Below are 21887 nucleotides of genomic sequence, written 5' to 3'. Positions count from 1 at the left end.
GAAGGGAAAGGAGCTTGTAAGCCACCTTGGCCCCTTCCGCACACGCAAAATAATGCGTTTTCAAACCACTTTCACAACTGTTTGCAAGTGGATTTTGCCATTCCGCACAGCTTCAAAGAGCACTGAAAGCAGTTTGAAAGTGCATTATTCTGCATGTGCGGAAGGAGCCCTTGAGTCTCCTGACTGGAGAGAAAGGTGGGGTATAAATCCAAAATCATCATCATCTTCTTCCTCCTCCCTCGAAAGGCACAGGTCGACCCAGCTTCGGTCATTAGTAAACCCAACAAAAGACAGCCCTGATTAATTGTACCCTGTCATTCGGCTTTATGGAGGGTTTCAAACCATGTAAACGCACTGGCAAAGCCGAAAAGGAGACCTGCGAATTAAACACCACCTGTTTTGAGTCAAGAGGAGAGATCCCCTGCCTTCGGGAGACAAGGGACCCGCGTCCTTTAATTTGACACGCTCGGCCCGTTCTCCCTCGCACGCCTTCTCGTCATTCTCCGGTGGCGTTTGATATTTTGCGGGTGCCAGAAACGTCAGCTGGAAGCCAAGAGCCTGCGATTTCGGGATGCTAGAATTCAGAGGAGAGGCCAATTTGCAACCGGGCACGGATAATGCCGTCCTTCCTTCGGAGGCCTGGACAAAACGACTCGCAGGTTCCTCCTGGCTGCGACGCTAAGTGGAAAAGGTTTAATAGCCGAATGCGATCAGGCCAAGGCGGGCGGAGGCTCGACCAAACTGTATTCTTTTCTCTACCCGAGGCTGCTAAGTAGCTCTGTAATGTTCGGCACATCGCAGCATGGGGGCCGCTCCATGTATTTTTGCATCAATCCCCGGTTCTCGACAGACGGAGATGAAACTCACGGAGCAGAATGTGGGCCTGGAAGGTGGGGACTGACTCATCTCTCAGTGGCTTCTGCTGAGAGCTGTAGAATTGACGGCATGGGTTTGTCTTGTGCTGTATGGACAAAGATGGCTTACAGCAGAGAAGGAGAATTTATACCCCACCTTTCTCTCCTGTAAGGAGACTCAAGGTGGCTGACAAGCTCCTTTCCCTTCCTCTCCCCACAACAGACACCTTGTGAGGCAGGTGGGGCTGAGAGAGTTCGGAGAAAACTGTGACTAGCCCAAGGTCACCCAGCAGGAATGTAGGAGTGCGGAAACACATCTGGTTCACCAGGTAAGCCTCTGCCACTCAGGTATCCAGTATGGTGGCCGTGAGCACCCTGGCACTTGCCAGTTGAAACCCGCCAAGCGTTTTTACATAGTGGGAGGGGTCAGGTCATGTAAAGGGGATAGCCAAGTTATATGCCTGGGAAATGCAGACAGATAAATGCCAGATGCGGGGTTTCTCAGTTAGCTCAATGCCTATACTTATTTTGTACGTTTGCAGAAAAAAATATTTTTAAACACCATGTTCGTGGTAAAAGACATGTTGTTAAATAAGGTTTTAGCCTGAAAAACTGAAGAGTCGTGGGCCATTTCCACACAAGTCACTGAAAACGTTTTCAACCTTCCCCATTTGTCCGGACCTCACCCCCTCGAATCACTTCCCAGCTGCCATTTTATGATCCTCTTTTATTTTTTTTCTTCTCTGTGGATTCGTAGCTTCAATGCTTCAAAGCCTTATGTTGCGATTCCCAATACGTCGGGGCTTTGTGGCTTCCAAGATATTACCCAAGTTTTTTTTTTTAATTGATGGAAGCAAACAGGCGAGGTGAGATACAGCAAGCTCAGAAAACGGTGCTGGACAGCAAGAGGTTTCTAAAATGTATTCTCAAAGGCTTTCATGGCCGGAATCACTGGGGTGCTGTGTGGTTTCCGGGGTGTATGGCCATGTTCTAGCAGCATTCTCTCCTGACGTTTCGCCTGCATCTGTGGCTGGCATCTTCAGAGGATCTGATACCACGTTTCCCCGAATATAAGACAGTGTCTTGTATTAATTTTTGCTCCCAAAGATGCGCTATGTCTTATTTTCAGGGGATGTCTTATTTTTCTGTGTTCTGTTCGTCGGGCATGCTTCCAAACAAAAACTTTGCCACGTCTTACTTTCGGGGGATGCCTTATATTTCACACTTCAGCAAAACCTCTACTATGTCTTATTATTCGGGGATGTCTTGTATTCGGGGAAACAGGGTAGTAGGAAAGTATATATACTCCACTTGCTTTCCTACCATCAGATCCTCTGAAGATGCCCGCCACAGATGCAGGCGAAACGTCAGGAGAGAATGCTGCTAGAACACGGCCATACAGCCCGGAAACCACACAGCACCCCGGTTTCCAAAAATGTTTTACAGAGCTCTCTGATAACATCTGGTGGGCGCTGGCTCTCCGCGTTCGGTTTTCTCGTCGCGGCTAATAGCCGTCGATAAAGCTACCCTCCATGAATTTGTTTAGTTCCTCCTTTTGAAGGTCTCGGTTTCCCTCGGAGCATTTATCAGTTTTTTAATACGGTGCGCCAAAGCAGAAAATATTGAAGAACTAATAAGAGGCCTGAATCCAATATTCTCTGCAGGATTTTCCTGACTAATAACATTTCGGCGGATGTCTGCACATCTATTTGATAATGCTTCGGGAGGACGGTGGAGGATGTCACGCAAACTGTTTCCCAATAGGATCGAAGGTAACAATTATGATGAAGCACTCAGAAATGTATGAGCCCCCGGTTTAGGGGCGTCTGTTGTCTTTTGCCCTGATTTGCTTTCAAGAGTCAAGAGCCACTGTAGTGTAGTGTTTAAGAGCAGGGGCTCTAATCAGGGTTTGAGTTCCCGCTCTGCCACTTGAGCTGTGGAGGCTTATCTGGTGAACCAGATGAGCCTGAGCACTCCAACACACGCCAGCTGGGTGACCTTGGGCTAGTCACAGTTCTTCGGAGCTCTCTCAGCCCCACTCACCTCACAGGGTGTTTGTTGTGGGTGGTGGGGGAGGGAAAGGAGATTGTAAGTCCCTTTGAGTCTCCTTACAGGAGAGAAAGGGGGGGGGGTATACATCCAAACTCTTCATCTTCTTTGTGAGATATGACATCTGATGAAGGGCTCTCAAAAGCTTATACCCTGAAAACAGAAGTTATCCAGGAACAGGAAACCCAAGCAGAGGGCACAGAAACTGTGCAAGGGAAGATCAAATAGGAATGGTTAAAGCAATGCCACCAAATCTTCTGACTCTTCCTTGGAATTGAATTTCTCCCCTCCACTGGCCTGTTTAGGAAATGGGTTTACCCCTATTTAGTATCTATATTGTCCAGAGAAACACATCTACCGTGTTTCCCCAAATATAAGACAGTGTCTTATATTAATGTTTGCTCCCAAAGATGCGCTGTGTCTTATTTTCAGGGGATGTCTTATATTTCTGTGTTCTGTTCGTCGGGCATGCTTCCAAACAAAAACTTTGCTACGTCTTACTTTCGGGGGATGCCTTATATTTCGCACTTCAGCAAAACCTCTGCTCCGTCTTATTTTTTGGGGATGTCTTATATTAGGGGAAACAGGGTAAGTGTGACATGTGCCTCTGAAGATGCCAGCCATGCATGCAGGCAAAACCTGGGGAGCAAAATTCAATACAATCCATTCCCACGCTTAACACTGGAGGGCGCTCACACACCGTCTTATAACAAACCAGCTTTGAGGTCTAGTACCTGAATGAAATCTGCCCTTGAAGACGAGACACTGCTGCCAATTCTGGAGGAACCGCACCTATCTCGAGTGGCCCAAATTCCCTGCTGTCTATCTCTAGGCGGGTGCCGTGCCGCCCGCAGCGTGGGAAAGTCGAGCAGCTGCAATTTCCGCTACCCGTTTTCCCCTCTTGCAAATTCTGAGAGGTGTGGGAATTGCCCCAGGGCGAAGCAAACTCGCTTCCTGTCCTGCCGGAAATCAGGACCGCCAGGCCGCGAGATGGAGCAGCCCCCTCAAGCCGGACCGCCAGAGAAGCGAGCCGAGCAGAAATTAAAAAGCGTAGTTGGCCGAATCCTGAATATTTTGTTTCTGGTCCATTTTTTTTGGGGGGGGGGGCACTACTGCTGACTCCGTATTCACAAATCCCCTCTGATGCCAGCGCTCACACCCTTCCACGGCCTGCTTGTGAGCGCTTTGTCCCCTCTGCTCCCAGTGGTGCTGCCGGAGATGGGCAAATGTGTGGCACAGAAAGAATTCGTGCTCACGCCAGCTGGGTGACCTTGGGCTAGTCACAGCTTCTCGGAGCTCTCTCAGCCCCACCTACCTCACAGGGTGTTTGTTGTGAGGGGGGAAGGGCAAGGAGATTGTCAGCCCCTTTGAGTCTCCTGCAGGAGAGAAAGGGGGGGATATAAATCCAAACTCTTCTTCTTCTTCCTGGTGGTTGTAGCAGTGGCGTTCCCACCTGGCATCATTGGGGGAAGGATATGCAGGCAGTGTGGGCAGCTGTGAAGGCAGGAAGGGGGATAATAATGGGGCCTCTCTGCCCAGGGACCCTCAGGTCCTGGAACCGCCTATAACACTGGTGTCAAACTCGCAGCCCTCCAGATGTCATGCACTATAGTTCCCATCATCCCCTGCCAGCATCTGGAGGGCTGCGAGTTTGACACCAGGCCCTATAACAGTGGTGGTGAACCTTTGGCACTCCAGATGTTATGGACTACAATTGCCATCAGCCCCTGCCAGCATTACCAATTGGCCATGCTGGAAGGGGCTGATGGCAATTGTAGTCCATAACATCTGGAGTGCCAAAGGTTCGCCACCATGGCCCTATAACAAATGCTACATGGAACCGCCTTGCCAAGTCGATGGCACTCCCCTGCGTACAGACAAAAGAAAATTAAGGCCACGCAAAAGAAAATTAAGGCCACGGCACCTCTTCAGTGTAATAAAACTAGTTTATTTACACAGTAACATGGATGCCACAGAGTACACAGCAAAGTACCACAGCAAACTGGAGTGTAACTGCCGTCCGATCACAAAGGAAGGCTAGGAGTTTTGTATCTATTTTTTTAAAAATGTGTAAATATAGATGCCAAGCACCGGATGTATATCAACACAGTGAACTCCAAACACAATGCTTACCCAGAAAAAATGGAGACTTGAGGAGAAAAAAAAGAGTAATTCCTGGCAGTACAGAAGCAGCAGGTCAAATTGCATCTGTGTAAGGATTTCCAACTTAAATTTTTGCCCTTTTAATAATAAAAACAGGAAGATCTTTTCCTGGGGCTTAAAATGTTTGTCATCGTTGAATTGGAAACTACCCCCCGCCCCCCGCCCGCCCGGGCGAAAGCTACAAAACCTCCCCAGCCTGATCAGATTCAGGCTAAAGGATTGTACACTTGAAAGGAAGTTTCAGAAAGCGACCTCTACTTAATGAATTTTTAAAATTCAGGCATATAGTAGATGTACTATATGTTATATATAATATACATATGGATCATAAACGGGAGTTGGGGGGAGAGCCGATTAGGCCGGCAGGTCAGCAAAATTCATTTATAAAAATAGGGGCACGCGCGGATATATATATTTTTCTTCTTCTCCTATTAAAATACTGCCATCTTTCCTGAACTTCTTTTCCGGGTCGGAGGGGCAATCAAAGGAGCTGGAAGCGAGGCTCAACCGGAGCAAAGGGACGCGCTCAGGTAGCTGGCAATTTTCTCAAAACCCGCCATCTGTTCTCCCTCGTGTCGAGACTCGATTGCCTGTGCCGCAGCCGAGGGCTTTCCAAACAGAAGTTGGAGGAGTTTTCATAATTTCCAATTAACCACCTGAGCGTGAAGTTCTGCCGTGTTTCGAAAGCTGCAACCCAAAGCAGCCAAACCCCCATCGGACTCGACTCGGCGTAGGACTGGGCTGCAGGTTGTGTTTCTAGGTTCGTGCTTCGTGCAACTCCCCCCCAAGAAAACTGGGAAACCCCCTCCTTTACAAATTCAATCATGTTTTCCCCAAAACAGTTGGGTAGAAGCGCTGTTTGCCAGCACAGAGGGGTCTGTGGTCATTACAAAATTGTCACAGTGGATATTCTTTAGCACGTCTCTTAAGAAACCCTCCATCCTCCAATCTCCTGAAGATCTAGATCTAGCAGTAACGACAAGGTCAAGGAGCACAGGATATTCTAGATCAGGGGTCTGTAACCTGCGGTTCTCCAGATGTCCGTGGACTACAATTCCCATCTGGAGAGCCGCAGGTTGCAGATCCCTGATCTAGATGGTAGGGGGCTCCACAGGATGTGTGAAGAATGCATCTGATCCCTGCAGGATCTCTTTCACTAAGAGCTTTGCTCCGGTCTGCAAGATCCCCAAATACAGCCCCTTACCTCCCTGCCACAGGAGCATCACACCATTTATTTACACAACAGAAGGTAAAGCGGTGTCCTTGGGGGGGCGCTACAGCTAACATTGCTTCTGGTAACCGATATTTGAGCATCCCCCCTGCCCCTGCTAGCGCCATCCTCGCTTTAAAAGGACGAACCCTGCTTACACGTCGGTTGTACGCTCTGCTAAAGTATCCTGACGGCCTCGCAAGCAGGGAACTGGTTTAGGAGCGACCTCTTGACTCTTGGGGTTCCAGCCGTCTCAGAAAACGCCGCCTCAAACCACCCTACAGTTAATGAGGTTCTGAGGCAGAGCACACTCCCCACTTACTGCCTTTGTGAGAATCGGAACGTTCCACCCTCATCGGCGCAAGGTCTGAGCGGCGCCGAGCATTAAGGGCCTCCAAACAGCTCCTTTATTAACCTCTTTTGAAGGCGCAGCTCACCTGAACGCCGCTGGATAGGTAGCCAGAGGTCACGCAGAAATAAAAAGCTTCCGCGCGTTTATTGTTCCAAAGGGAACAGCACATTCAGTGCTGCCCTGCGTGCGTTTTCCCGAAAGAAGAGGCTGCTAGCGTAAAATGCCCGACCGTCCCTTCAGCAAAAAGCAAATTCCAGTGTCTGGGGGCCAGCAAGTAGGGATGGGTAACGCGCAGGATAAAATGGCTTTGACCTGTAGGAGGAGTTTCGTAAGGTGGACTTCTGTCTCAGGCTCACTGAGGAGTATATTGTGGTCTCACCCCTTCAGTGTTTGCCACCTTTATCATTTCAACTGGGAAGCCGAAGGCTTCACTTATTTTTAGCAAAAGATCTCCACTCCCCCCCCGCCCGAGAATTTAACTCTCCCTCGGGTTCCAGGGTTTCGCTCCGGGGCGTTGGTGGGCTGCGGTCGTGCCGAGCGATCCGGCGCGAGGACTTTGCTCTCGGTTTGCCTCCTCTGTCAGCGAGAGTCTGGAAAAGATTGTCAGGGCAACAGGTGTTCCTAATCCTAGACTGTCTAGACAGCTATGTCAACGTGGCCGGGTCCTTCCTCCACGCAAGTCGAAGTTTTGGAAGGGGCGGGGGGGAAATCCCACTGCAACAAGTCTTTCATTTTGACTGATAGTGTTGCAAAACTGATATCCAAAGAACTTATGGATCTGAGCCATCACACTGTTTTGGTAAAACTGCCAACTCAGCTACGATTGTGGTGAATGCATCATTTCATTTCATTTCTTAGCCTTTTTTTAAAAAAAGATGGGCACTATTTATAAATAGGTAGCTCATGGAGGGTGGCAACATCAGGGACGCCTTTCCCCAAAAGTTTTAGTTTTGCGACAAGGCACTCGAGCGCGCACTTAAATCAAGATGGAGAAGGCCACCCCTAGAAAAGTCTAGTCAAAGCACCAAACGGGACGACGTTTAAATTCTGTCCGACTGTGGGATCTCCCAGAGTTCTTTGTTCACTACTGGTCTATGTTACGGTCAAAAGAGTGGCCCAGTCCTAGAAAATATATCTCTTTACAATCGGTAAATATATACAGAACAGATATATATTTACAAAAAAACCACAACAATATGGCTATCTGAGAATCACAATCCTTTCAACTGTGGGTGAGCGCGATAAAAATGGCTGAATTGTTCAAAACACGAACCCTATCGATAGGGTCAGGGTGGGAGGGGTGTGTGTCTCTCTGTGGCTAAGGCTCCACTCTTGATGCTTGAGACAGGAACCGTAACATTATTTTGTTCCAGATTGTTGCCCGGGGAAACTGGTTTGGTGTGGGCCACCATGAAGCCTGCAAGCCCCCACCAAGCGAATATGACTTTTCCAGGATGTCTGCAAAAAGGACCTGGGCTCTGCCAAGAATGGAGGCTCTGGCTCGGTTGCTCCACCCCCATCCCCGGCTACACAGCAATCACGCAACCATCCTTCATTAACGACACTCATCCCATACTACACGATAGGAAGACGGCAGTGGCAGCCGGCCCAGGTCAAGCTCGCCTGGAGCGCAGAATGCGAATACTGGCTTACCGCCGAAATACACGAACGGAAACCGGAGTGCGAAAAGACCACCTCCGCAACGGTCCCGGGGGCCCTGCTGCACACGATACGTCAAACATTCAAGGGTCCGCTTCTGCGTGTGCCTGTCGGCGTGGAAGAGGTACAAAGTGCGCACTGTTCTACGTGAAAGAGATACCGGTGGAATGTGCCTACCGCGAAGGCTCAGTAGTCCATGTTTAGCTAAATGGCGAAGGCGGGCCAAGGACACAGGCGTGCACAGATATCGATAAAAAGCGTATATATAAAACCAAGGAGCAGGGTGCTCTACTCAGCGGGGGAGTGACGTGTGCTCATGCAGGGAGGCGGGACTGAACCTCTCCTGACTCCTTCCTGAATAAAGAATGCCTGCATGTCGTGTTTGTGCAAACCTCTGCCAAGGATCCTGCCCCAAGAACCGCACGGGTCACAAAAGATGTCTCACATCTTGGCCTCTGGAGCGCTCCCCCCCGCTTGCTATGCCAGCAATTCTGCTCTTCTGCTTGACGTACCTGAAGACACGTTCACCTGCACACTGCCCACAACTCTGTCTGATCCTTTCCCAGCATTCCAGTAGCTGATCAGTGAAGCAGGAAGCACCAGGAGAAACCACGAGTTCTATCCGCCACTTGTCGGTGTAATAATAGGGTTTCTATCAATCACAGGCCTGGGAGTCGGCAAGCAATCTGTACCCTCCTGTAAGAGGACAGAGCAGGCTCGCTGACCTCATTCTCTCAAAATGATTATTTTCTTCCTCAGGGGCTGGTCTGAACACGCACTTCTCTGTTCAAAGTGGCCATTTGTTTCCACGGCTGAAGTAAACAGGTTTAAGTCACAGTTTTAACGATAAAGGAAACAGCAAAAACAAACGAGAGAAACGGCGCATGTGGCTTTGTGCGTCTATGTGCCGTCGAAGGGGAAGAGGAGGAGGGGCGCGTCTAGCGTACAGGTGAGTCAGTTACGCAACGTAAACACTAAACACAGCTTTGTCATATAATACATCCAAAAAATTGCACATATATCCATAGGAGGAGGAGGAACACAGGCTCAACAGGAAAGGTGTTCGCTTCGCCACGAACAACCACCCCCCCCAGCTACGAAATACCAACACTGGGCTGCAGCTGGACCCTTCAGAGGTACTCCAAGAACACTGAGCAAAGAGACGGGGTACGGGAGAGAAAGCCGCTGCGCTTCCACAGGAAAAGGACGCTGCATCAGGGAAGGAAGCCAGTGGCCAGTCCACGGGCCAAATGCTCCTGCAGGCGGTTGGATCTGTTTGCTTAATGTCTCCTTCGTATGCAGCGACTCCTTCGGAGTCACCGACACTACTCTGACAGCTGTGGCGTTATAAGTGATGTAACGGCTAGACATATCCCGGCCAGGCTTCCCCAGAGCCAAATGCTACAGAAGGCCGGATAAACATTGTTTGCTGAGAACACGTGCTCCCCCCCGGAACCACACCTGTAGGTAAACTTTCTCTCACAACATAGCTTATTTGTAACAGAATGAGCTCTAAGCAACGCTGTCACCTGTCGGCGTTTGTGAGCGTCCGTTTTGCGGGACGGATATGCCACCTATGATTAGCCTGTTTCCAGGGGTCTTCAATTGCGGCTCTCCGAGATGTTCAAGTGGACTGGGGGCTGACTGGGCTGATGGGAATTGTAGTCCATGAACATCCGTTTCCAGAGTCGCGCACGACAGTCTGGCCGGCCAAAATTGAATTCAGAAAAGGCGATACTTCGGGCAGGCCGATTTAGGATCCCTGTTTGCCTGATAAGAGAAGAAGGAATGACGGCTTGTAATATGCATTTGCTTCCTTTGCCCTCTGGCTGTTTATACTGCTTGGTTAACACGGTCCTTAAAGCAGCAGCCGGGCTCCGAAGAGCACCGTTCGGAGCATGGATCTCATAAACAGTCGTTTCCTGACCAGCGTTTCCACTTTCCCCTGTTCTGTCATGCCACCTGCTACAGGAGATGATGGGACCTCAGACCGACACAAGTTCTCCCTTTCCCCCTCAGGCAGGAAACGCAGCTTCCTCCTGAGATCTAGTTTTGCTCAGCGCCTTGGCGGGACTCCGAACGCGCAGCCAGGTGAGAACGTTAATCGCCTTTACGCCGCAGTGATTGTCAGGCTGTATGGAAAAGACTGGGGCGTAACGTGTGGTTAGTGTCCCAAACCCTCAGCTAGTGCCGCTGCATGATTTTCACCACGCGGTCGAGCGAGTCTGTAGTGGTGAAAGCCAGGTACTGGCAACAGAGCCAGTCTTCCAGGCTGACTTTTACATTCCTGTCCAAAGACTTTTCGCAAACTTTGATCATCAAAGTAGCGCCGTCGGCTTGATGTCCAGCCAGTTCGAGCACCGCCTCCCCTTTGGCGCTCGCCGGCAACAGGCGCGCCAGAGTCTGAGCAATGTCTTCGCGAGGCCCCGGCAAACACTGGAGGACTCTTTGGCCTCGGGGAGATAGAGGATGCCTTCGAAGGGGAGTTGGTTGAGCAGGCAGCTCGCCAGCTGATGGAGCCCCGAGGAATAAAGGGAGCGGCACGGTATCCGCGGCAGGTCGACACAGGTGTACTCTTTCTCCTTCAGCTCCGGGTTTCCGTCGAAGGGGTTGGGCAGGTGCAGCATTTCGTAAATGAGGATGCCCGTCTGGAACTCGTCGCATTTCTTGTACTGCGTCGCCGTGATGATCTCGGGGGCCAGGCGGGATTGGTCCCGTAGGATTTCCGGGTCGACCGTGTGGCTCTTTTGCTTGGCCTGAGAGAAGTTGCTCACAAGCAGCCCTGGTGCAGGGGCAAGCCAGCTTGGGGTCCGAAGGCTCCAGCCGCTTCAGGAGTCCAGGAGGCCCCCCCGTCTCCGTAGTCCACCACCTGCAGGAGGTTCTCCAGGCGCAGGTCGCAGTGGGTGATGTGGTAATTTCAGGCGCCTCAAGTGCCAGGAGCAATAGCTGGAGGGGAGGAGGAAGTACACCCGCTGCATCTCTCGCATAGGTCTGGGTTGCTCGCGGCGTGAAGCCTGGGAAGACTCCCGCGACAAAAAATCGGACACCGCCAGATGGCGGGGACTCCACCGGTGATGACGCACTCACTCTGCTGCGGCGCTTCGTTTAAGTTGGCGGTTCCTGGGGACGCTTTCTGGGGCGCGCCAGCCTCGGAGGGGTTCTCGGGGGCCCTCTGCTCCTTCCGCCTTCCAAAATCCTCCTCCTCCTCCTCCGAGAGTTTGAGATCTTCCCACGGAAGGTAGCCTTCCACGGCACGGCTGGCTAAGAAATGGCCACAGATCCTGCTGTATGCGTTGAAGTGAATAGCCAAAATGGCCTACGGATGGCCAAGCTGTATGAAGAGTATACCGTTGAGATTCTTTAAGCTTTCTGCCCCTGCAAATCCAAAAAAAGGAAAAAAAAAAGAGGGTAGGAGAAATTGCCAACCAATCAGTCTCAAGGGTGACCGCCAGCTGAAGCTATGCCCAAGTAGAATCGCTCCCCTTGCTGTTGGGTTCATAGGGTCCTCAATAATCAGACGCTGAACCGTATTAGGGCAGGATTTGTTGGATCGAGGTTTCAATAGGTTATACTCCATAAAATTAATGCCGTGGCTGACATTTTCCCACCAAGCTACCGCCAATGAAGCAACTGCATTCCCTCCCCACAATGCCCTGTTACCAAACAAAAGCTTGTTACCGCCATGCTGCGGCACCGCTCAGCTTCCCTCCCAAGGCCGCTGAGATAGGCCAACCCAGTTTTTCGGGCACTAACCAAAAGGCATTTCATGAAGCCAGTCTTCAAACTCTCTCCATCAGCTGCCTTACCGTTCTCCCCTTAAACCAGGCACAAGACACAGCCAATGGCTGAATTTGCGCTGCGCCAATTCCCTAAGGGGAAACGGCAAGGCCAACATTATGGAGCCAGATCTTGACACCCCACCCCCCACCCCCAGTCCAGACACTGAGAGCCAAAGAACCTGGAGCTCTGCTAAACGCTCCCCCCCCTCCTCGCCTTGAGCTACCTGGCAAGGTACAAGCTGGGCTCAAGCTGCCTTACACTGAAACAGACTCTTGTTTTGTCAAGGTCAGCATTGCCCATTCTGACTGGCAGCTGATCTCCAGTATCTCAGGCAGAGAGTAGCGGTGGTGTAGTGGTTAGGAGAAGTGCACTCTAATCTGGAGAACCAGGGCTGATTCCCTGCTCCGCCACTTGAGCTGTGGAGGCTACTCTGGTGAACTAGATTAGCTTGTGCACTCCAACACACGCCAGCTGGGTGACGCTTGCTAATACAGTTCTTTGGAGCTCTTCTCAGCTCCACCCACCTCTCAAAGGTTGTTTGTTGTGGGGGGGGGGGGAAGGGAAAGGAGATTGTCAGCCCCTTTGAGTCTCCTTACAGGAGAGAAAGGGGGGATATAAATCCAAACCCCTCCTCCTCTTCTCTCACATTAGAAGGTTCATTTGCAGCTACTTAGCAAGGTACAACCTGGGTTCAAGCTGCCTTATACTGAATCAGTCTCTCATTCATTCATTCATTCATTCATTCATTCATTCATTCATTCATTCATTCATTCATTCATTCATTCATTCATTCATTCATTCATTCATTCAATTTGATCTACCGCCCTATCCCCTAAGGGATGTTTTATCAAGGTTAGTATTGCCCACTCTGACGGGCAGCTGTTCTCCAGTGTCTCAGACGGAGGTCTTTCTACCTGGTTCTTATAACTGGAAATGCTGGGGATTGGAGGAGATCATCTGCTTGAGAAGCAGAGGTTCTTCCACTGAGCCCCGATATCACCATGTCTTCCCACTCTGCAGTTTTACTCCCCTGCTGCTTATGCCATGCGGAAAGGGATCCAGGGAAGAGGCACTTCGTAGAGTGTCAAACCGGAAGAGCTTGCCCCTATTTAATGCTGTTTTTCTGCAGCACCTTGACTAAAAAAATAACAGAAAACAATCCATGTGGCATGTGCCAGTTCTGCGAAGGTGAACGATAACGATCAGTTCCACGGGACGATGTCTGTCTATCGCCCGAAGGGTTTGGAAGCCAAAACAGATTGCAAAGAACTAAGCTTCTTCCCTCAGTTCTCCAAAGCGCAGCCCCTGAGATGCGGGAGCCCAAGACCGGTTCTCCAGAAAAACATGGTGGGAGCACCTTGGCATCCCTCTCAAATCGCCTTTTTATTCCGTTCATTGAGAAAAGGCTAGTGCAGTAGGTTGTAAAAAATATCCAACAACTGCTATAAACTCTTGCTTTTATTAGGAACAAACGCAAGTCATCACTCCAAGCGGCAGGCGATCCAGCACATGTGGCCGGAATGAGGTCCGACTCAAAATATTCTGCTTTTTTTTTTTTTTTTTACAAAAAATGTTTTGCTGACCTAGTAGGAATGAAGGGATCTGGATTCTTTTTACTGGTTGGCTGCAAGGCTATTTCCATACTCGTTTTGTAGGTAGTGCAACACGTGATTGGACCTCAGGATAATTAATTCCAACTTCCTTGGCTTCCTGGTCTCAATACTTGAGAGATTTACATTTTTTCTCTTGTGTTCGGGCTTATATTCTCATTTTCAAAGTCTCTTTGGACTTAATCCATCTCCCCAGATACATTTCCAGTGTCACCCTTTTAAATCAGGGATGAAACCCAATTGAAGATTGTATGTAATAACCCAGTAAGTTTGCATAAGGGCTTGCTGCAGTCTAAGTTTCGCAAACTGCTTAACATATGGTTCTCTAACAATACAATTTAAAATAGCTTTTAATAGCTTTGAAATATTATCTGAGTTTAAAATGCAATGTTCGTGGGAATTTTAGGTTTTTAAGCAGGTTAAAGCTTAGTATTTAACTTTTTTTTTTTCTTTTTCTTTCTTGGATTTTAGTTATCAATATTAATTTGTATTAAACTCTCCTTTCCTTTTCTTCTTTCTCTCTATTCTCCTCCTTACCTCTTCCCTATCTATCTTCTTTGGCACGTTTGGAGGCTTTGTGAGGATGTTAATACTTATTTCATGTAAATTCCTCTCACTCTTATCCCTCTTCTTCCCTTTCCTTAGCTTCCTTTCCCCAAACAACAGAGCCTCAAGACCTTTGGGAAAGCGCTTCATTTTCATGCGGTGAAATCCATGTGGAAGGTCACCTTGGAGTGACGAAAACAAGGACAGGAAGAATCTGGGGTCTGGCCCTTCCTCCCCAAATAAGTGACACCTTTAGTCAACCTGGGCTGACAGGACAAAATGAGAATTTGTACATCCAGTGAGCCACCGAGCTCCACATGAACAGATGGACTCTGGTCTGATCCAGCAGGCTCTTTCTTATGCTCTCATGCAAAAGGCTGCTAAGGAGCTCAACTAGATGTTGAGCTCCAAAGCATTTGCTTCCTTTGAGTAACACGTGTGTTCTACCCCAATCTGAATTGGGACCTCCCCTTGGGAAGGAAGGACAGCCCCTTCCCTAAGCCACTTCCACAACCTAAAGAGGGGAGGGGGACACAGAGTTGCTACCGATTGCAGTGGAACAAACTTGCAGCCAGAGCATCCAAATGTTTGGCACGCTGGGGTGGGCAGCAGCTCCAAAGAGTCATTGTAGTCCTGGAAAATATTATAGACAAAGGAAAAATGGGCGAAGGGCAGAGGAAGTAAAGGAAGGAAAGATGACTCTGTGGCCAGCTTGAAATAATAATTTGGGAAAAAAGAAAAGAGCCTAGCAATAAATCCATAAAGCTTCCCCTGGGTAGAGGCAGAAAGAGGGGAAAATAAACTGGGGAGAAGATGAAGCTTCCCCAGGCCTTTCATACAGGAAGTGAGGTGAGAAGCTTTTCCTGCCTCCCTCGCGAAAAGGGAAAAGGGAAGACACCCCCCCACGCTAGGGAGATGTCCTCTGGCCTCCATGAGAATGGGGGTGGAAGGCAGGGTGGAGGGAAGAATTGGCCTAACAGGAGGAAGAGTTCAGGAAGGGAGGGAGGCGAAAGGTATACAATCTTCAGTGGTTCCTGCAACCTTCCCAATGCCACAACCTTTTGATACAGTTCCTCATGCTGTGGTGACCCCCAACCCCAATATTTATCCATTTTACAGATGCAGAGAGTCTTAGGCAATCTCTGTAAAGGGTTGTTCGACCCCCAAAGGGGTCAGCTAATCTACAGGTTGGAGAAATCATTGGTAAACAAACCCATTTCTGGAAAGGAAGTCAGAACGGGCACTTGTCCAAATCTCCTTCTAGGCTGGCTACAGCACGCATTAAGCTTCACATTCCCCTGTGACATCTTCTCTCATGGTGGAAATTGTAGCACTGGGCTTGTTATCTCTTAGTGAGAAAACCAGGCTATTATAACTTATATTTTTTAAAAAGAGTATCATCTTGTGACGAGGAAGAAGTTTAGCATAAAACAAACACGATAAATACTGAGGAAAATAACAGCTTGAAATTGCATTCTGTCATTTGCCATAGATTATCTATAGATTAAGGCTCAAAGTGATCTATGCGCATCTAGGCCATAGATACAGCGCCCTTAAATCTGAGCGCCTTAACCAATAAGGAATGAAGTATATTCTCACTTAGGCCGCGCTTCTCCGAGCCTTGAACAACAAAAGGTTAAAGTTTTGTTTTTTTACAATAGCAAACAGGTGCAATTTTGGGAACTGCATATTATTTAGGAAGGCAGGCCAGCGCTGGATCAAAAGTGGGCAATTCTAGAGAGACTCAGCAACATAGTATCATAAAGTGCTTTTGTATTAGCTGGTCCTCTTAGCCTGTGTACCGTCTGTTCCTAAATGGTGATTCTCTGAGGGTCTCAAAACCAGAGGTCTTAAAACCCTGAGAAAGACTTCTCAACATCTGACAGCTGAGATGTGGGCAGAGCTACAATGGGGCAGGGGTCGCCATGCACCGGTATTTCAGCCTCTGGGAGAGAGGAAAATCGCTCTGTGTCCCTCCTCCTCCCTTTCCCCAGCGGTGAGGTGACGCCTCTCTCAACCGCTTTCCTTTCAGTCTTGCTCTTGTAGTCACTTTCTTTTTTCCTAGAACTTTTTTCAGACTAAAAAAGGCCTTGAAATTTCATTAGCAATTACAGGCTAAAAACGGCCTGAGGAACTACAGTTCCCAGGAGACCCTGAGGCTCACAAGGTCTCCTGAGAAGTATAGTTCCCATCAAGCCGTTTTTAAGCCTGAACTGCAAATAGGCCTTTTTTTCAGCCTGAAAAAGTTCTAGGAAAAGGAAAGGAACTAAGGTAAGTGTGGGAAGAGGGGAAGCCACAGGGGGGCGGGGCGCCGCAAGGCGGAAAATATAGACTGCGCACTGGGCAGTTTGGCCCAGCTACACCTCTGCTGGAGATACCACAGACTGAACCTGAGCCTTTCCGGATATAATCCCTGCCTCTACTGCTTCCTGTTTCCAATCAAATAACCACCTTCTTTCCTGTTTCCCAAACCAACTGCTCACCTTTCTCACGCAGCTCACGGCACACAATGGTCCTCATTCAGAGGCGATCCATCCTCTCGTAAAGTCACAAAATCCTGTGCCTGGCACCTTTCCGGCAAAGCGGCAAGCCCTTTTTTTCAATCTCAGCAGGCTTTCGCTATCTCTGAGCTATGCTGACAACAGCGCTTGCAAGCTTACGGATTTCTGCCTCTTGGCATAGCAGCAGAACAAAGCAATACTGTGATGCCCAATTTTTTTGGGGGGGTGGAGTTCAAAGAGACTTTGTGGAAGGCAAATTCTGCCAAGGACAAGACACCTGTCATTACAAACCTTTCATGGCACGCTCTGAAAACTGGGCTTTTGTGCAAGGCAGCAACGTGGCGTGATGCTCTAGCTTTGGCAACCACCTGCGATGCTCAGTTCAAATTTAAAGGTGATGAGTAGTCAGGGTTCTACGAGACATCTTTAGAGGCAAGACCAACCACAAACTGGTTCTCTCGGCTCTTTAAATCCTGGATGGTCTCCATGAGTAAACACACTTCTTCTGAACTCCGAGGAAGCTCCAGTTGTGCCTCTGTGACTTATTTTAGAAGAAGAAGAAGAGTTTGGATTTATATCCCCCCTTTCTCTCCTGCAGGAGACTCATCAAAGGCTTTCATAACTCTTTTGTGTCTCTTCCCCTCACAACAAAACAATCTTGTGAGTGTAGGTGGCTTTCGAGAGCCTCCGAAGCTGTGGGATTAGCCCAAGGTCACCCAGCTGGCATGTGTGGGAGTGCACAGGCTAATCTGAATTCCCCAGATAAGCCTCCACAGCTCAGGCGGCAGAGCTGGGAATCAAACCCGGTTCTTCCAGATTAGATACACGAGCTCTTAACCTCCTACGCCACTGCTGCTCCTTTCTGATCTTTTTAACCTCCCCGCCCCAGGTTTTATTTCAATAAAAGCAGATACGGCGAGTGATAGTGGAGAAAATTCAAAGTCTTCTAAACACACCCTATTCTAGTTGCAAGCCAAGAAACAAACAGAAGAAAAAGCATAATTTTCAGGACGCAAAAACCCAAGGGAATTTTCGCTCCTCTCCGAGTCCATAGGGACCACAATACAGCGGAGAACCAAGCCCATGACTGCCTGCAGTTATGAACTTATCTTCTTCTTCTGGGTCTGGTATTTCTAACCATAGTCATTCTGTTGGTGGGTGGAGTCTATTTCTCTTAAGTTTTAATTTATTGGACACACAGAGCCACCCACCCCCTGATTGGTCCCTCCATCTACTTAATGATGAGGTAGCCATAGTCCCAGGTAGACCCATGTAGATAAATGTTCATGAACTACACTCTTCATTCAGCCTCCGCCAGAACCTGGCCAAATTGGCTATGCTGGTACAGGTTGACGGAATTGTAGTTCTAGTTATGAACATGGGACTGCAGAAAAGCCTATGAAAATGGTTCGCCACCACTGGTATAGTGGGATAGCTGTATACCACTTTGTCCCTCTAGAGTTCTGAACTGCCCACTATATTTACGTTCTCATTTAATATCAAGTGCTCTCAGCTCTGAGGTTTCGGTGATTTCCACGTCACTTCTTCCCCGTGCACGTGTCCCTCTACAACCCTGTGGCCTCCTTTATCGCTTCCTGGCATACCCCCACTGTCAAGTTTTAAGCTGTTCAAATATAGACTGGCAAGGGTCCCTTCGAGATGAGTCATTCCAAACCAGATGCTCCCGGCTTCCTCCAGGATTAAGCTGCACTTCAAGCAGTTTCCACCGTGTTTCCTGCGCTCTTCCGCTTGGAAGAGGGCTGCAAAATTAACGGGAACTGTTCGCAGATACCATCAGGTTACTTGGCTGCTCTTTTTCTCTTTACTGTCCAGTCAGAGCTACTTAGGGTGACTCCCCAGGGTTTTCAAGGCAAGAGATGTTCGGAAGTGGTTTGCCATTAAGAACGTAAGAAAGAGCCTTGCTGGATCAGACTAGAGTCTGGCTAGACCAGCACTCTGCTACTCACAGTGGACCACCAGATGCCTTTGGGAGCTCACATGCAGGAGGTGAAAGCAATGGCCTTCTGATGCTGCTGCTGCTGCTGAGCACCTGGTCTGTTAAGGCATTTGCAATCTCAGATCAAGGAGCATCAAGATTGGTAGCCGTACATTGACTTCTCCTCCATAAATCTGTCTGCCTTGCCTACCTTGTTGTTGCATCCCTGGTATTCCTTGGAGGTCTCTCATCCAAATACTTGCCAGGGTCAAAGGTGAGAGTGCATGATCATCCCAAGGTCACCCAGCCAATTCCCATGGCAGAGTGGGGATTCAAGCATGGGTTTCCTAGCCTGATGCTTCAACCACTACACCAAACTGCATCTCATCGACTGCTCTTAGCGCCATAGGTTAAGAAAATACTGAACTTCATTTCCACCCCAGTGAACACAAACAATATGGAAACCAATCCTGATAAAGCTAATGAAAAACTACACTATTAATTGATCCAGCAGATCAATTAGACTTGGTGAGAACAGGACCAAATGGGAGTCCTGTCTCCAATTAGCTCAGCGGGGTTCCCTGCCACAGAAATAAATCAATGCAGCTGCCCGTTTAATCCGTGGCCTGTAGGGTATAAGTCTTGATCTTCGTATGTCTGGCTCCTTGTGAAGGTCTCCCATTTGTTAGGCAAGCTCAGAGTTATAAGCCCATAACAGGTTGGGGCGATTTTTGAGCTCAGCCCAACCGAAATCTTACATTTTTCTTTCTTTTTGGCTTCTAGTGCAAGTAATGTGATCAAGCTTTTGTGTAATAGGTATTTGCAGGGAACTAAAGAAGGCAAGTCAGAAATTTTTTACCCACATGGACCTTCGGCTAAACTGATTTTTCTTCTGCCTTATGAAGGTCTTTGGGGGAAAAAAACCCCTGATATCTGATTTTCACCATGTGTGACAGAACTTGGCTTTGGACCCAATGTTCAGGTAGAGATATAAAAAATGCATCTGAGTGATGAATCTGAGCGGAAGAACAGCATAATATTCCTTCTGATGGCATTTGGAAAGATGTATTTTCTCTTTCCGAATTGGTGTGCCTTGGAATCATAATGTAAGAAGAAGACGAAGAAGAAGAAGAGTTTGGATTTATATCCCCGCTTTCTCTCCTGCAGGAGACTCAAAGGGGCTTACAATCTCCTTTCCCTTCCCCCCTCACAACAAACACCCTGTGAGGTAGGTGGGGCTGAGAGAGCTCCGAGAAGCTGTGACTAGCCCAAGGTCACCCAGCTGGTGTGTGTGGGAGTGTACAGGCTAATCTGAATTCCCCAGATAAGCCTCCACAGCTCAGGCGGCAGAGCTGGGAATCAAACCCAGTTCCTCCAGATTAGATACACGAGCTCTTAACCTCCTACGCCACTGCTGCTCCTGGAAGAAGGAAGAAGAAAGGTGCTTTGACTCAGGGTCTCCTTTATCAAGGTCCACAGTGTACTGCCTCCTACTCTCCTTTGAATCTTTTGCTGGGTTGCAGTGATTGTTCTCTTAGATGGATGTCTGGTTCAGAAGGAGGAGGGGGAGGAGGAGGAATTTGGATTTTAAAGACACTCAAAGGGGCTTACAAATTCCTTTCCCTTTCTCTTTCCACAACAGATAAGTTGTGAAATATGGGGGTGCCAAGAGAATTCTAGCCCAAGGTCACCCAGCAGGCTGCATGTGTAGGAGCAGCCCAACAAATCTCGTTCACCCGATAACCGTCCGCTGCTCAGGGAGAGGAGTAGGGAATCAAACCTGGTTCTTCAGGTTAGAGTCCACTGCTCTTCACCACTGCACCGCACTGTCTCTCTTTGTGGGCCGGGCATATTCTGGTGATGCTGGAGAATTTGAACATGCTCAAAAGGAAGAATCTGTGCCCATGGCCCATCCACTAATTTTTAAAAGGCAGCTTTGGGAAGAGGCTCATGACAGAACTGTGAGGCGGCCTTTACTTGCAGACTGTTGTCTTGTTTCAACAACAGTCTTGCTCAGGAGGGGGCCATCCTATGGCTCCAGTCACGCCTCCATATTGACAGATTTTCGGATCCCTGCCGATGTGGCTTTTGGCTCGGGCCCGAAGTCCCAGTTACAGCTTTATTCAGCCGTGCTTTGAAAAAGCCCTTTTTACTTTCCCAACCAACAAGCCTTTCTGAAAAACAACACCAAAGTCACCTCTGTTAGTAAGAACGTGATAGAAAACTTTTCCCTCACCAAACCTGACTAGCTAAATATAGCAGTCCTCAAAGCCACCTGCCGGCTTGCACTGGTGGATTACTTTGGTGTTGCCACAAGAATGATCAAAAGCAAACTGCTAATTATTTCCCTGTAATACATCACTTTGTTTTTCGCGTTGCAGCTGTAATGGTATCCAGAATTCACTTGTGATCTTTGCAGTGGCAGAGAGCTAGTGCAGAACACATTACATTTGTGTTTGCTTTATTAAAAAAGAAAGAAGAAAGAAAGAAAGAAAGAAAGAAAGAAAGAAAGAAAGAAAGAAAGAAAGAAAGAAAGAAAGAAAGAAAGAAAGAAAGAGTAGTAGTAGTAGTAGTTTGGATTTATGCCCCCCTTTTCTCTCCTGTAAAGAGACTCAAGGTGACTTACAAGCTCCTTTCCCTTCCTCTCCCCACAACAGAGACCTTAAAGCAGTGGTGTCAAACTTGCGCCCCTCCAGATGTTCATGAACTACAATTCCCATCAGTCCCTCCCAACATGAGCATTGGCTATACTGGCAAGGGCTGATGGGAACTGAACATCTGGAGGGCTGAGAGTCTGACACCTGTGCCAAAGTGAGGTAGGTGAGGCTGAGAGAGTTCAGAGAGAACTGTGACTAACCCAAGGTCACCCAGCAGGAATGTAGCAGTGCAGAAACACATCTGGTACACCAGATAAGCCTCCGCCACTCAGGTGGAGGAGTGGGGAATCAAACCCGGTTCTCCGGATTAGAACCCACCTGCTCTTAACCACTACATCCCGTTGGCTCTCAGGGAGGTTTTCATTCTTCCACACACAGACTAACACAACACCGCAAAGGCATGTAACCATCGTGATTACGCCGTCTGGCTATAAGGCTCTGTAGTCCTGCATTATACAGAAAACACAATGCTATGCACTAATGATTAATTCCATCACAAAGGGACGCTAAGTTATGATCTTTCCCCTGTATTTGTTCATAAATGATCTATCTTCTGAACTGGAATCAATC

General features: G+C 48.6%; 3 protein-coding genes across 5 annotated transcripts in view; all 3 read right to left on the bottom strand.

The window, feature by feature from the left end:
* Positions 1-818, bottom strand: part of TSPAN3 (tetraspanin 3) — a 47523-nt gene extending 46705 nt beyond the window's left edge. The window contains exons 1-2 of the mRNA XM_048519728.1: positions 760-818; positions 426-574 (exon numbers count right to left, since the gene is read on the bottom strand). Coding sequence (XP_048375685.1) covers positions 426-574; positions 760-818 — 208 coding nt within the window. The remainder of the gene's footprint in view (positions 1-425; positions 575-759) is intronic.
* A 9175-nt stretch (positions 819-9993) lies between these two features.
* LOC125446174 (inactive tyrosine-protein kinase PEAK1-like) lies at positions 9994-11265 on the bottom strand. Its single transcript, XM_048519727.1, is given in 3 exon segments — positions 9994-10734; positions 10737-11113; positions 11255-11265. Coding segments are annotated over 3 exon segments (651 nt in total). The 3' UTR covers positions 9994-10471.
* PEAK1 (pseudopodium enriched atypical kinase 1) overlaps positions 10986-21887 on the bottom strand; it is an 88753-nt gene continuing 77851 nt past the window's right edge. For all 3 annotated transcript variants that reach the window (XM_048519700.1, XM_048519698.1, XM_048519699.1), the window contains exon 6: positions 10986-11670. In XM_048519700.1, coding sequence (XP_048375657.1) covers positions 11371-11670 — 300 coding nt within the window. In that variant the 3' untranslated portion in view covers positions 10986-11370. The remainder of the gene's footprint in view (positions 11671-21887) is intronic.

This window comes from Sphaerodactylus townsendi, linkage group LG17 (genome assembly GCF_021028975.2).
Source record: "Sphaerodactylus townsendi isolate TG3544 linkage group LG17, MPM_Stown_v2.3, whole genome shotgun sequence".
Classification (NCBI taxonomy): domain Eukaryota; kingdom Metazoa; phylum Chordata; class Lepidosauria; order Squamata; family Sphaerodactylidae; genus Sphaerodactylus; species Sphaerodactylus townsendi.
The sequence above is the reverse complement of the archived record's forward strand: the minus strand, read 5'-3'. Positions and strand labels throughout refer to the sequence as shown.